Source organism: Brassica napus, chromosome A2 (assembly GCF_020379485.1).
Source record: "Brassica napus cultivar Da-Ae chromosome A2, Da-Ae, whole genome shotgun sequence".
Classification (NCBI taxonomy): domain Eukaryota; kingdom Viridiplantae; phylum Streptophyta; class Magnoliopsida; order Brassicales; family Brassicaceae; genus Brassica; species Brassica napus.
Genome location: NC_063435.1, coordinates 19,207,696 through 19,224,143, shown reverse-complemented (window position 1 = coordinate 19,224,143; position 16,448 = coordinate 19,207,696). Strand labels below are relative to the sequence as shown.

General features: G+C 36.3%; 1 protein-coding gene across 1 annotated transcript; it reads left to right on the top strand.

The window, feature by feature from the left end:
• Positions 1-829: 829 nt before the first annotated feature.
• LOC125587955 lies at positions 830-4,299 on the top strand. The gene has a single exon (XM_048759400.1). It carries the CDS (start codon positions 2,244-2,246, stop codon positions 2,835-2,837), a length of 594 nt encoding a protein of 197 aa, XP_048615357.1. The 5' UTR covers positions 830-2,243; the 3' UTR covers positions 2,838-4,299.
• Positions 4,300-16,448: the final 12,149 nt, after the last annotated feature.

Sequence of the window (16,448 nt, the reverse complement as noted above, 5' to 3'; positions counted from 1 at the left end):
AAATTAGATTTTTACCTGTATTTTAAAATCATAAGAATTTTAAACAAAATCTAGTTTACAAAATCAATATGTTTAAAAAGAACTATATAATTGTATTATTTTTATCTATATTAATATGAAAGTTGTATAAGATATTATTGATTTTTTTTTTTGTTTTCTAAATTATTTTAATATGTTTTGCTATGAAATTTTAATAATAAATTTGCAATTCATTTGATTAATTGTGTGATATATTTACATCTTTGATAACTTTTCAATTATAAAACTTATTTGTTGTCAATTTATTGACTCTAATATTTTATTTGTTTAAGACTTATGTGATGTCAACATAAACAAAACAGAATCTTGCATATATAATCATATATTATATACTTTTAAGAATAAAAATAATCAAAGAATAAGAATCTCATATGAAAGTTTTACTAAGTTTAAATGAATGCAATTTTTGTTTATGAATATATAAATAAAATAATTCATTAACTTAGTTAATTTCATATTAAACAAATAAAATGATAGAGTAACTAAATTGACATCAAATAAGGTTTATAATAATTTTTTAATAAGTATATATAATACAATTAGTCAAGCGAATTACAAAATTTTTATTAAAAGTTCATAACAAAGCATATTTAAATAATTTTAAAAATAAGTAAATAATATCTTAAATAACTTTAATATTTAATATAATATATTATTTTTGAAAACCCTAAAATAAAAATGTTAAAACACTACTTATCAAAATTTTATAAAACAAATTGATTTTGTAAATTAGTTTATGCTAAAACACTACTTATCAAGATTTTATAAAACATATTGATTTTGTAAATTAGTTTTTGTTTAAAAATATTCTTACGATTTTAAAACACGGAAAAAAAATCAAATTTAGATAAATTACCATCAGGTACATCATATTTTAATTGATGAAACGAGATATTTAAATGGTCTCTAACATACACATCATTTTTGGATGAATAAATTTCAACTCGTGATGTTAATTACTTAACATCATAAAGTTAAGGGATGTTGTCATGCATAACATATACTTCGTGTAGGTAAGTATAGATTAGTTTAGTTTGCATGGTTAGCCATATGATGATCAATATTTCATGTAGTCAGTAATAATTTTCCTATTTTTTAACGGGTTAGATTTTTTCTCAAGAGCTTGTTTTCACTTTATTGATGTGTTGTAGGGATGGGATGGAACCGGATATCCGGATATTTAAGGTATCCAGATTCGGATCCGGACTTGTCAGATCCGTGGATTTAATATCTGAGTCCATATTTGTGGTTTCCGGATATCCAGATTTCATATATCCGTCTAGATATTGTACTACCCGCGGATATCTTGACCTGGAATTTGACTCATAAAAAATAATTAAAAATATTTTTAAAAAAATACTAAAATTCTAAAAATAATGTATAAATTAAATATTTATACAAGATTTATAAATATATTCATATGTATATAAAATTAAAATTAAAATATAACATTATAAAACTAATTTTATGTATAAGTATTAATAAATCTTAATAAAATTAAACCTTCTAAAAATACAGATCTGGATCTGGGTATTTAGACCTAAAAATCAAGATATCGGGATCTGGATTCGGTTTTGACGGATCTGAGATTTTCTATCTGGATCAGGATTTGGGCATTCCGGATATCCTATTTTCGGAACGGATCTTGGATCGAATCCGGATCCCGGATAATAATTCCAGGGCTCATGCGATGTATCATATCAATTTTTATGTTATTATCTTTGATTGAGAATATTGAATAAACGAATTTTAGACTAAAAAGTATATATAGCGGACAATGCTTTTCAAGGAGGTTAAGTTGAGCAGTATTTATATTATAGAAATGTAATTTAGTTAAGACCACCTATTCAAAATTTTGACATGCCGACATTACGTACGTCGTAAATGACCAACCAGCAAACTGTATATTACGCTTAAATGAATATTGATTTTCATTTTCTTATAGTAGTGTACAGCTTACTTGCTATGATAAACAAAAACAAAGACCTCAAACGCAAACTACAAAATAACTTTCTTTGGTTCCCTATGCAATATGAAAAGTGAAGAGTTCTTAATTAGCACAGAATTTTCCAAGCTTAACTTTTTGACTTTTATCTCTCTAATCATCTGCTAATCATCCCTTCACATCACTATAAAAAGCACCACGTACCAAAGTTCGTGATATCATATTTTGTTAGTTTCAAATTATAATTTCTTTTAAAAAAATGCCGATCCTAACTCCGGCCATCAGACTCGTGGTTTTCAGGCAAAGTCTTCGACCACATTCCGCTGTTGCATTCCTCGTTGAGTTCCTCTGCTTTGTCTTAGAGCTACTTGACAAGGAGAAAGATCTAGCAAAGATATTCGGCATCGTTTCTGCTTGTGACACATTAATCTTCACTATGCTCGATATAATCCAAAATCTGATCGAAGGAGGAGTGAAAATACGAAGATGCGGTCAAGTGTTTTGGCTTTACAAAAACGATGGGAGTCTCTATTGGCACACACTAAACGCGTATTTACTGATGTTGTCCATTGTCCACGTCATTGGCTCCGCAATTTCATATAGGTCTCGTAGACGTTATCTAGTCTTGCTCCCGCTTTTTGTTGCTGGCCTAGAGCTTCTTCCTCAAGAGGCATATCAGATTCTTGGAAATGATCAGAGTCAAAACCTTCAAGATTACGTTGAGCCAGATCAAGTTCCACGAGATTGTATTGGGCCTCTTCAGAATCCATTAGATGGTATTGAGCTGGAGGAAGGCGATAGAGTGCCGGATCAAGAAGTTGCTGACCATGTTGCGCCTGATGGTGTCTCATAAAATATTAAGGCCTAAGCTGAAAAGACACCGTATTGTATATATGTATATATATGGGTGTATGGTGGTGTTCAAAAGAAAAAAGGGTGTATGGATGTTTGGTACTTTGTCTTAAAAATGCTATGTACTTGTCGTTGTATACGATTCTAATTATAAAGACAATAGGCATGTCGGATGCGGTAATGTAAAAGAATATTTACAACAACTTCTTATGAATTAAAAAATGAAAGTACGTACTTAAAATGTTTTTATTGTGAATGTTTTATTCAAGCAATTATGTTTGAGTTAGTGACATTTGAATAATTTCTTGTATGTTTGATGTTGAGCTGGTAATTTTTGTATATATTTGTTTATGTATCTATTTAGTCAAATTTTGTATATATTTACAACAATGCATATATTTGTTTATGTATTTAGTCAAGTTTTTTTCTTTTTTTTTCCATTTTTTTCTCGTTTCTTCACTTTTTACTCTCTACAAAGAACTGTTCCTTGATAGAAACTAGCCAAGCATGTGTTTGAAATTTTTTTTCTATAATAATTTTAGGGGCTAATGATGAAGATTTATATTCAAAAGTTCTGGTGGTACTAGGCTGGTTAGGATCATCAAGGAAGGATGCGCAAGATGTAAACATAACAGGCCCATCAAGCATGAAGAATGAAGAGGTGATGGGCCCTCGACAACAAGTGAAGCCCACAGCTCTACATTCAAAGACTCCAACGGCTAAGTCAGCAAAATGTAAAGACAACGCTTCCTCAGCTACAGACAAACAGAGTACGAACTCTGTCATTAAGGTTCAGAACAGATATGGTCTCCTCTCTGATAATGAGTCTTGAGAAGAGCTTTACAGCCAAGCAGAATATGCTACAGGATATTCCTTTAGGTCTAGACAAGTTCTCTTAGTATAAATAAGCTATCTTGTAAAACCCTAAGACTTGAGTGAAATAAGAATGAAGAGTTTAAACCATTGAAATTGTCTCTCTGTTCTTCTCTGTTTCTCTGTAATTACTTACACAAGATTTGACTCTCATTGGATTTTTTTTTTCATCTGGTTTTATTAATACGATCAACAAAGGATACAAGAGTAAGATTCTACAAACGGAGGACCACAAGACTGTCCCCGATAACCAAAGCCGGAAGAAACACGAGATATTCCCGGAGACTGAGCCCAAACCAGGGAAACAAACATTCAAACAACACTTAACATTAAACACATAATAGGAAACTGAAATCATAACAGACTGGCACAAAACCACGACGAGCAAACCTCTAAACATCTGGAAATCCAATGAAAGATATCTACTGGGGGATTGGGGAATGCCCTCAGCTCAATTTTTATTACATTCTTTTTGTAAATAAATTTTTTGTGGACCAAATTACTTATTTCTGCTTGGCATATATATATATATTAAATCCGACACTGTCTCTATATATGTTAATCTTACTTGATGAAATACAAATTTGATACCATTTTTAAAATTTATCTCTAAAGAATATCTATTTTCATAAATATTTTAAGTTTAAATGAAAAATTAAACTAATCTTTAAAATAATATATAAATTCTTAATAATAACTTATAAAATATTTGTAGAAGTTTATAAACTCAATCCCACCCCTTGAATACTAAATCCTAAACAATAATCACTACATCCTAAATCCAAATATTAGAGTATTTTTCATTGAATATATTTTGTAAAATGGTAACTAACTTATGATATTTAAAGTAATTTTCATCTTACATTTACTTCGTTGAGTTGGATGCTTCTTTCCATTGTGTGATTTTTTTCCGGGTAATCTCGACCATGATTCTTTATGATTCGTAGTCTCGAGTAATGACCGTTAGTTCTTTTTTTTTCAATTGTATTATTAAGCTTTTTAGGCAAATAAATTAAACAATGAGAATTAGCCAAACAAATATAGAAAAATGATAATATTAGTAGGGATCCAAAGTAAACTAACACATATCTATCTTGCGAGTGGATGACCAAAGATTTTATATATAAAAGCTTCAAATTTGCTTTTGGAATAGTTGAATCGCAAATGAGATAATCTTCGTATTAATCCAAAGACGCCATGATTTAAACTGAATTGCGAACGATTGTCACTCTCTTTTAATACTCCAGTAGGAGTCACCGAGACCAGACAAATCTTTATATTACTCTTTTGAAAATAATAGAGTCAAAAAGATTACCATTTTCAGAGTAACCATAGTTTGCAGCAAAAAATCCATCACCATCAAATGAAGAACCATCAACGAGAAGCCGGTAAGACCCGTCGCCACCATCTGCATTAGATATGTCAATTACCTTTTCTAAACGGTTCAATTGAACCGAAGTTTTTGGCTTACTAAATCTATTGGAAGAAACATACAAAAGAACAATAAAATTTCCGCATTTAAAATAAATTGACAATCAAACAAATCAAATGATAGAAAGTAAAGCAAAAAAAAAGAAGCAAAACGAACCAAACAAGCCGATGTCAGAGCTATAGAAGCCTCCGGTCATCGGCTTGAAACTAAGAAAAATCTCTCTCTTTTTCTCTTGATGGCTAGAGTTTTCGATGGGAGATAATATTTTTCGATTGACCGTTAGTTCAGTATGCATAAACTTTCTTTCTACAAAGAAATGGGAATTATTAAATAAGGAAAGACAAAATTGATTAGATATAGATAATGTGGTTCTAACAATGTGCAGGGTCGGTCATGGGTCATGTAAATGAAACATTTGTTACATGCCTCCAAATGTTTTGATGAAAATTATATTCCCCTGAGAAAATTTTTTACTCTCAAATTTATATTAAAAAATTAGTTGAAAACTTTAATAGATCGCCTACAGGGATGACCCCTGTTGACAATGTGTGTTAAGATACTATGTTTTACTTGGCTTGCTATAAGAAACATGTTATCCTCCGTAGATTGTAAGTAAGTGATATCACTCAAATTATCCTAAGGAGTGATTTGTACTCTCTCAAATAAGAAGTCGAGTTGTAGCACATAAGGATCAAATTCACAAGGAGCTAAGACACACAAAAGATCTAGTAGTTATGTGGTTAGCTAGGAAAACATGTTTAAATGTAAATAGCATTGGTGTGAGCAAGGTAATTGCTCGGTTGATTGATTGGGGTTTTGAAACAGATATGAAAGGCGTTAGACTTAGAGTTTCTATTCAGACAATCAGGGTTATAGAGATATAGAGACTAAGTGTATGTTGGATATTCTAGAATTCAAACTAAAAGAATAGTCGATCAACTTCCGTATATTTAGACTATCTATTGCCAGATCTATATTCAGATGTCGCTTGTTGGTCTTGAAAAAGTGTCGATCGATACCAATTATGAATTTTTGATCGATACACCTTTCAGCCCGTCGATCGGTGCAACTACTGAGTTGTTGATCAACATTCCTTCCAGTAAGCTTTACCGCACGGGTTTGACTTGTTCACTTGGTTAAACTAAATCAGCTGTCGCTTTTTTCTAGCAATCCTAGCACAATGTAAACTAGATCAGACAAATGACCATGCTTCCGCTTGCGCCCTAATATCTATGGACAAGGTCCTAGTCAGCTACTTTAGAACACATCCATTAAAGAACAGTTCAATTGATTGATATCCAAACACTTAGCAACTACATATTTTGAGGTAATCCCTCATGAATATCTGAACCCTAAATCTAACAAAGAGAACTACTCATACATAGTTAAACAATTCATAACAAGACAATAGTAAAACTGCATAGAATAGATAAGAGTAGAAAAACTTGGAGTTCCATTCACAAATCTCTGAAGGAGTCTTGGATCTTCTCTCCAAACCTAAAACTCTAAGTATTTTGCTGTGTAAGAAAGTATGAAAGCGTGTGTTTCCTAGAACAATGACAGAGCACATAAATATTAAGTTAAAACTCGTCAGGGGAAATTTGGTAATTCTTTTGGGACTTGGGCTTAAAAGTTCGCTGGAACCAAGTCTGGTCTTTGCGCACTTCGCCGTCGATCGAAAACACATGGTATGTGTCGATCGATTATAATCTTCAATCATCGACAGCCAGACTGTTCGATGGTCAGTTACGGGCCCTGTTCGGAACTACGCTAGGCGTAAGTGAGACGGCTGGTCTAAGCCTAGCGAGTTAACATAAATTCGGAGAGTAATCAGAGATTAATCGGGGCCTAGTTTTAAGTGATTTTTTAATATTTCTAAAACTGTATATATATTAATCAATTTTCGTAATGAAACACATATTGTCTTGTACTCTGGTGGAAGGTTAGCTGCTTTTTAAGCATTATGTCACGTCTTCGATATGAGGCCCTAGAAGCGTGTTTTCTTTAATCTCTTCTTTAAATAATGGCAAAACTATAATTAAACCTTCTTCTTCCTTTCTTGTCGCTTGGAGTTTCTGCAACTTTTACCATAGCCACTAATTTAGTCTATCACCATTCACTCAAATCTTTCGTTTTTCTTATTGTTTTTTCATCAAACTCGTAGATCTCGCATGTACAACTCGATTTAAGCATTTAAAACCTGAAAAGACGAACTTTTTTGGTGAACCCAATTTTTTAACAAATTTTCATGAAATGTTGCGGCTGATCTCCGCCGAACGTTTCGATGCTGCGTAATCGGTCTCCGCGCCCGCGTTTTCGTACAGGAGTTACAGGTCCTTTTCACTTTATCTCCAAAATGCACCAAAATCATTTTTTTCCTCCAAATCACTCCAAAACCTGAAAACGTATTAAAAAGACTCTAAAACAGCTATAATGTATTTAAAAACACCTATATACCAAGTGGGTAAAATCTATGGTATATCAACTCCCTCAAACTTATTCTTTTGCTTGTCCTCAAGCAAAACAATGAGCAGTCTCTCTGAAAGAGATTTGAAAACAGCAGGGACTCACACAATTTAAGAACTCACTATCATCACCTCAGCAATATTCCACATCAAATCAATCTCAACTTCAAAAGTACTTTATATGCAATATCCTAGTTTAGCAACCAATTTCATTCATCCAACAACTTAACTAATCATGTATGACTAAACCTCTCCTGACCTTATTTCTTACATAAAACAAAATTGTATGCTTTGCCTTGGGAATATCGATCACTAAACCCATGGAATCCACTTAAGCAAGTATCTGGACCTAGAGGTTGTTGGAGATAAACTTGAAAGTAACTTAAGTAACAAGTTATCTACATCGAGTTAGATTTGGAGTTATCCAAATCTAAATATAAGTCCTAATGAGTTTAGGATTAAAGAGTTTTATATATAAGCAATGCGTGTGTGTGTTGGCTTAGTGTGAGTTTTATGAGCTTTGTGTTTTGAGGTTTTGAGCATATTTTCCTCAAGTGATTAATAAGAAGAGTTTCTTATTGAGAGTTATATCGTGTGTGTTCTTGAGACTTGATAACTAGATTTGGTATCAGAGCCTACAGCAACGATCCTGATCAAACTGTAACCATGGGAGACATCACGACGTATGTAAAACCTAAAGGAGGCATAGGGCCTTCTTCGATCAGCTGTCCCATGTTGAATACAACCAACTATACTGTTTGGGCTATGCGGATCAAGGTTTTATTGAAGGTGCATGAAGTCTGGGATGTTGTTGAAATAGAATCCGACGACAGCAAGAAGAATAACATGGCCACAGCATTACTCTTCCAATCAATACCTGAAGCGCTGATATTACAGGTTGGAGAATTAGATACTGCAAAGAAGGTCTGGGAAGCCATTAAAGCGAGACATATGGGAGCAGATAGAGTTCGAGAGGCTCGTCTACAGACTCTAAGTGCAGAGTTTGATCGATTGAAGATGAAAGAAACAGATACAATTGATGACTTTGTTGGAAAATTATCAGAAATCTCTTCGAAGTCAGCTTCTTTGGGTGAAACTATTGAAGAAACCAAACTTGTCAAAAAGTTTCTTAAAAGTCTTCCGAGAAAGAAGTACATTCACATTGTGGCGTCCTTAGAACAGGTACTTGACCTAAAAACTACAACGTTCGAAGATATCATTGGACGTTTAAAGGCTTTCGAGGAACGTATAGCAGATGAAGAAGAAGAAAAAGAAGATCAAACAAAACTTATGTATGCAAACAATGACGCTCAACAACACAATCGTGACAACACCAACAACAACCGTGATTACAATGGTTACAGAGGACGAGGCAGAGGAGGACGGTTTTATAACAGAGGAAGAGGTCGTGGGCGGTCAACTTACAACTACGGTGGTGATCTTTCAAGAATAACATGCTTTAGGTGCGATAAGAACGGTCACTTCGCCATGGACTGTCCTGATCGTCTACTAAAACTACAAGAAACGCGTGAGGCTAAAGATGAAGATACACAAGAGGCTGAGGACCTTATGATGCATGAAGTTATACTCTTAAACGAAAGGAACATGAATCCTCAAGACTTCGAGACGAATGTAGCGGGAGAGAATACATGGTACTTAGACAATGGAGCAAGCAACCACATGACTGGAAATAGGGATTATTTTCGCACCATCGATGAGACAATCATAGGAAAAGTGCGTTTTGGTGATGATTCACGCATCGACATCAAGGGAAAGGGTTCCGTTCTATTCATTAGTGGAGATGGAGAGAAGAGAGTTCTAGCTGATGTATACTACATACCTAACTTAAAAAGCAACATCATCAGTCTCGGCCAGGCCACAGAGTCAGGCTGTGATATACGGATGCGAGGAGACTATCTCACCTTACATGATAAAGATGGAAGGTTGATCACGAGAGCCAAGAGATCAAAGAACAGATTATACAAGGTTCTCATGGAAAGTGCTAATCCAAAGTGTCTCCAATCGATGGAGATTAGTGAAGGTGATAAATGGCATGCAAGGTTAGGTCACATTGGAAGAGAATCAATGAAGTCTATGATCAAAAAGGAGCTTGTCGTTGGGATACCTAACATAGAAATCGAGAAGGAGACATGTTCTTCTTGCTTACTTGGGAAGCAAGCAAGACACACTTTCCCTAAGGCAACATCATACCGAGCAAGTCATGTTCTAGAGCTTATCCATGGGGATCTCTGCGGACCTATTACCCCCTCCACGCCGGCTAAAAACAGGTACATCTTCGTGTTAATAGATGATCACTCACGATATATGTGGTCTATACTTCTCAGAGACAAGGCAGAAGCATTTGATAAGTTCAAGAAGTTTAAAGAAATTGTTGAAAGGGAAACAGGAGCAAAGATCAAAACACTAAGAACAGATCGCGGTGGCGAGTTCTGTTCAAACGAGTTTCGAGAGTTTTGTGAAACTACAGGAATATCCAGACATCTTACCGCTCCTTACTCCCCTCAGCAAAACGGAGTTGTTGAGAGGAGAAACAGAACACTTATGGGAATGACCAGAAGCATTCTAAAGCATATGACCATTCCAAACTTCTTGTGGGGAGAGGCTGTGAGGCACTCCACATATCTTATAAATCGGGTAGCCACAAGAGTATTGGATAAAACACCGTATCATGTCTTTAAAAAGAAGAAACCAAGTGTAGAACACATACGTGTGTTTGGATGCTTAAGTTATGCAAAGATAGACCATGGTCACCTCAGGAAACTAGATGATAGAACACGAAAGCTGGTGCACCTCGGTACTGAGCCTGGATCCAAGGCCTATAGGCTTTATGATCCTACAAACCGAAGGATTGTGGTAAGCAGAGACGTTATATTCGACGAGAACCAAGGTTGGAGCTGGAAGTCTATGGAGAAAGAAGCAGATTATGAGTCAGGAATGTTTAATGTGTCATTGGGTGAGTTTGGAAACAGAGGGATGAACGAGGAAGTTAATGATGAGAGCACTAGAGATAATGCGTTAGAGGAAACTAATGCAAGTAACTTGGACGACACCGCTGCTGTTGATGCTGATGAGGATGAACCGGATCATGTTGTCCTAAGGAGATCTAGTCGAGAAAGCAAAAGACCAAGCTACCTGGAGGATTATATATTGCTTGCAGAGCTCGACGGCGAAGAGCTCTTGATGCTATTAAACGATGAGCCATGGAGTTACATTGAAGCAAGAGAAGAGAAAGTGTGGAGAGATGCTTGTGATGATGAGATCACTTCAATTGAGAAGAATAAAACATGGGATCTTGTGGATCTTCCTAGTGGTGCTAAAGCGATAGGTTTAAAGTGGGTGTTTAAAGTGAAGAGAAACTCTGATGGAAGTATCAACAAATTCAAAGCCAGACTAGTAGCGAAGGGATATATACAGAGACATGGTATTGATTATGAAGAAGTGTTCGCTCCTGTGGCTCGTATTGAGACCATTCGTTTCATCCTAGCATTAGCAGCGTCCAAAGGGTGGCAAGTACATCACTTAGATGTAAAGACTGCTTTTCTGCATGGAGATCTCAAGGAGGTAGTTTATGTTTCTCAGCCTGAAGGGTATGTGGTTAAAGGAAAGGAGGATAAGGTGTATAAGTTAAACAAAGCACTATATGGTTTGAAACAGGCACCAAGAGCGTGGAATGAGAAACTAAACCAAGTTCTCGAGCAAATTGGTTTTATAGAGTGTTCTAAAGAACCTGCTCTGTATCGGAGTCAAGACAAGACTCAACTCATGCTTATAGCCGTGTATGTGGATGACCTTCTAGTCACTGGTACTAGCATGGAAGCGATACAAGAGTTCAAGAGGAGAATGTCAAGTAAGTTCGAGATGAGCGACTTGGGAAAACTAACATACTATCTTGGCATCGAGGTTTGCCAAAACGAGTTTGGAATTACTTTGAACCAGGAAAGATATGCGAAGAAGATATTGAGTGAGACCAAGATGGATGACTGCAATGCAGTTCATGTACCAATGGACCCTGGTCTGCGACTCTCCAAGGGGAACGAGGAGAAAAACATCGATGAGAAGGAGTACAGAAGACGTATTGGATGCCTTAGATACTTACTCCACACACGACCGGATCTCTCATACTCTGTTGGGGTCTTAAGTCGATATATGCAACAGCCTAAGGAATCACATGGAGCAGCACTAAAGCAAATTCTTAGGTATCTGCAAGGAACCTTGATGTATGGACTGGTCTTCATACGAGGGAGCAAAGCTGAGCTTAAAGGTTATAGCGACAGCTCCCATGCTGTAGATGAAGATGATGGCCGTAGCACTGCAGGTCATGTGTTCTATCTCGAAGACAGTCCGATAACATGGTGTTCCCAAAAGCAGGAGACAGTGGCATTATCCTCTTGCGAAGCTGAATTCATGGCTGCAACAGAGGCAGCAAAACAGGCAATTTGGCTTCAAGACTTGTATGAAGAGATCACTGGAGCAACGCGTGAAAGGGTGGTACTTCTGGTCGACAACAAGTCGGCTCTGGCGCTTACTAAGAACCCAGTATTTCATGGGCGCAGTAAACATATACATCGGCGATATCACTTCATCCGTGAGTGTGTTGAGAATGATTTGATTGAAGTTCAGCATGTACCGGGGGATGAACAAAAGGCTGACATTTTGACAAAAGCACTAGGGAAGCTTAAGTACAAGGAAATGAGAGAGCTAATAGGGGTTCAAGATGTTACTCAAGTTGCATTCAAGTTTAAAGAGGAGAATGTTGGAGATAAACTTGAAAGTAACTTAAGTAACAAGTTATCTACATCGAGTTAGATTTGGAGTTATCCAAATCTAAATATAAGTCCTAATGAGTTTAGGATTAAAGAGTTTTATATATAAGCAATGCGTGTGTGTGTTGGCTTAGTGTGAGTTTTATGAGCTTTGTGTTTTGAGGTTTTGAGCATATTTTCCTCAAGTGATTAATAAGAAGAGTTTCTTATTGAGAGTTATATCGTGTGTGTTCTTGAGACTTGATAACTAGAGAGGTAACCCTTTTCTGGTTTTCCTTATCTCTTCTCTTTTCTCTGAATCCAATTTATAGTATATATATATATATATATTTATATATATATAGTATATATAAATATATATATATATATATATTTATATATATATATATTAATTTATTTATTTATTTTTATTATATTTTATTACTAGGCAAAGTTGTAGGCGAAATAGTAAGGTCATCGATAATGTATTTACCCCTCGCTTCCAAACAATGTGTGATCATTCTATTAGAGTAAAATAATGGGGTCGCTGTAGACACTCCTACCCTTCTAAACGGCAAGAAATCAACTCAATCTTCTGTAAATATATATATGGATGCCAAAGAAAGGTTGAAGGAAAACCAGGGACACTAAGTCTAATACCTTCCAGACTTGAAGGAGGATTCCGATCCAATATATACCATGCCCCAAGACAAGCAAGTTGAGCTCAATTAGGTTGGAGGTTGGATTTGGTTCCTTCAAACAGTCTCAGCAAGTGTGAATAATTGGCAGGATGATCCACTTTAGCATCTATAATACAATCTGCAGTTAATAAATCTAAGAATGATGCTAAAGAGTGGTTAGATAAGTGAGGGAAATTGAAAAAAGTTCATTGTCCCCTTCTTGACTCAATAAAACTTTTTGAAAACATTTATAAAACTCATAGGTAAATTAATATCAGTAAACTTTCCCCTAGACTTAAATTACACTATCCCTAGTGTATATCTAGTCGGAGTTTGGTGAGAACATAAATCATAAGTACATAATGTAACAAGGAAAACTATATACCTGATCGCGGATGTCGATGTCGATTGACACATTGAAGTGTCTATCAATCGTTTCTGGTGTCGTGATGTCGAACGACGTCGACTTGGTCTCATCGGTCGATGACTGAGTAATCGTCTCCTCGGGTCTCTTTTTGGTTTTTCTGTTTTTTATACCTGCAATAAATTGAATGAAAAAATAAATAATTTAAAAAGTGAAAACTGAAAAAAAATTACCTAATAGTGGGTTGCTTCCCACTCAGCGCTTTGTAATAGTCATTTAGCTTGACTTTGGAAGCTGTTTTTGGCTAGTAAGGAGGTGGATGACTACTTGTTGGGAAACAAGTGTCTACATCTTCGTTGCTCATCTGGAACCATGTACCAATGAAGCTTCTTATGGTCTTATTTCCTCTGGTCCACTGATTTTTCAGTATCTCCTTATCAACCTCAATGACATGCATCCTATTCTGAAGATTACCAATGCTGCACTGGTGAATTCCAAGTCTGGCATGTGTTGATTCTGTGATGTCCTTCAACTCTTAATAGATATCTTCTTTCAACAAGTCTTGAGAGAAAGTGATATCATCAAGCTTATCATGTAAGAATTTCTCGGTTACCAGCTTGCCTCATAATGTTGTATAATCGCTGTCGATCGATGGTGACTGCTCTGCTTGAAAATATAGAAGTCTCTGAATCGTGTATTTCTCCTGCTGCAGTGCGTTCATGTGTGTAGTCAATGAATCTATGTCGTCACGGAGCGGGTAGTAGATACCATTAAGCCTATAGGTGAATGATTGTAGCCTATCTTCAAATGATGCAAGTTGAGCGTCGATCGATGTACGGATGTGGGCGTCGATCTATTGTTAAATGTGAGCGGCAATCGATTTCTATGCTCCTCCACCGACTGCATGTTGTTCTTGAATCATGGCTATGTCTTGCTTCATATCATCTGTGCGTGTGGTTAACCAGCTTATATTGTTGTTGAATGGGTAGTAGATGTCATCGAGCCTCTTGGAATGATAATCATATGTCGTCCTCATAGCTCTATAGATATCTGCTACCAACTCATCAATCTCTGCTTTGATGTAAGTGGCTTGTTCTGCACGGTTGATGTTACACCATACTCGTTTTTCATCTCCCAATGAGGTTTCATTTTCATGTTCTGATGAAGCGATCTTCGTCTCAATTCGGACTGACCGTCGATCCATGGTGCATCTGCTTCGCCGATCAATGGTGGATCCTCTGCTATGTTCTGCGTGTCTAAGAATTTTCTAGACCCATTCATGGCAATGATTTCAGCAATTTCCTCCCTGGATATGTTGAGAATGTGTCCATCCATGGATCGTGCTTGGCCTTCTGGATCCCTGAAAATACCAAATTCATCTCCCAATGAGGTTTCATTTTCCTGTTCTAGAGAAGCGCTCTTCGTCTCAATTCGGACTGACCGTCGATTGATGGTGCATCTGCTTCGTCGATCGATGATGGATCCTCTGCTCTGTTATGAGTGTCTATTAAGTTTCTGGACCCATTCATGGAAATGATTTCAGCAATTTCCTCCCTGGATATGTTGAGAATGTGTCCATCCAGGGCTCGTGCTTGGCATTCTGGATCCCTGAAAATACCATATTCATATGGAGTTAGATAAGCATAATTTGTATTATCTTTTACTTGTACCTCGGAATTTGGTGTGTGATGAGCGTCAATCGATGGCTTGGTGTTGATGTCGATTTAATTTTGCCTTCTTATCTGCATGTGATGTATGGAGAACTCCTTCTTCTTCCATGGCAACACCATGATACTCGATATTCTTCTCTCTGGGGTAATCCTCGTCATACTCCTCAGATCGCATCTCATGTAGTGCAATGTCAACTGCAAAGCTCTCATGATGGCTATCATTTTCTCAACTGCCAATATAATAGTCGTCATGTCTGCTGATCGTGTCACCGTAATGGTAATCAATCGATATCTGAGGCTGGGTGTTAACTACAAAACTCGGATAGCAGTGTTTTGGCAAAGCGAAAGTTTCATTCGCATGACTACTGTCGATCGATTTCCTAGGTGGTTATCGATCGTTGGCTGAATGGCATTGTCGATCGATGGTTGAGTATGGCTGTCGATTGATGCTTCACACTTTGTCTAGTATTCAGCTTCAAATTCACAGTAGCATGCTGCTATGAATCTTGTATCAACTCCAGTGTTGGACGTATGTGGCTTGTCAATTCTGACTGGATCATAGTAGACATCATGGTTTATCAGTGTTAGACACAACTGATTAGTCTGCATGTTGCAAACTGCCCATACCGTAGCCATGAAGGCTCTCCAAGGGAGTAGAGAATGATTCATGTTCAGTTTGTTGTCTAGGACATGGAAGTCAACTGGAACTAGTGCATTACCAATCTCCACCTCAAGGTTTCTGGTGATTCCTCCTGAGTTCCTCGTAGAATAGTCCAAAAAAGTGAATGAATCCTCCGAAGGCTCTATCTTCAGACCCAGATGGTCTGCCATTATCTTGGTTAGTATGCTGATTGATGAACCTGTGTCACACAGCGCACACATGAATTCAATGCCCTTCAACAAACATGGCACTGCAAATTTCCCAGGATCACTCATCTTCTTTAGTGTAATCCTCTGCTTCATCTTCTCTCTGACCTGATTGAACATCCTATGTATGTCATGTTCAGTTTCCTTGGTCTCTCTGAAGAACATCCACAACATGTGGGTAAAGTAAGCTTCCTCAAACGGCTTGTCCAAGGTAGGGATGTTAAAATAGGTGAAATAACCCAGCCCAGCCCAACCCACAAAAAACCCGACCCAGTTTATGCCCAGCCCGCGAAAATCCAAAAACATTATGATTAAATTAAAACCCATAAAATAACCCAGTAGGGTATAGGTTTACCCATGGGTACCCAAACTATTTTATTTGTTGTAAAGAGATCATGTAAAATATTTATATCTTTTTGCATACATAATCAAATTATACATTTTATATACTAATAAAAAGATAATTTAAATATCTATGCATAAATATTAAAATCACAA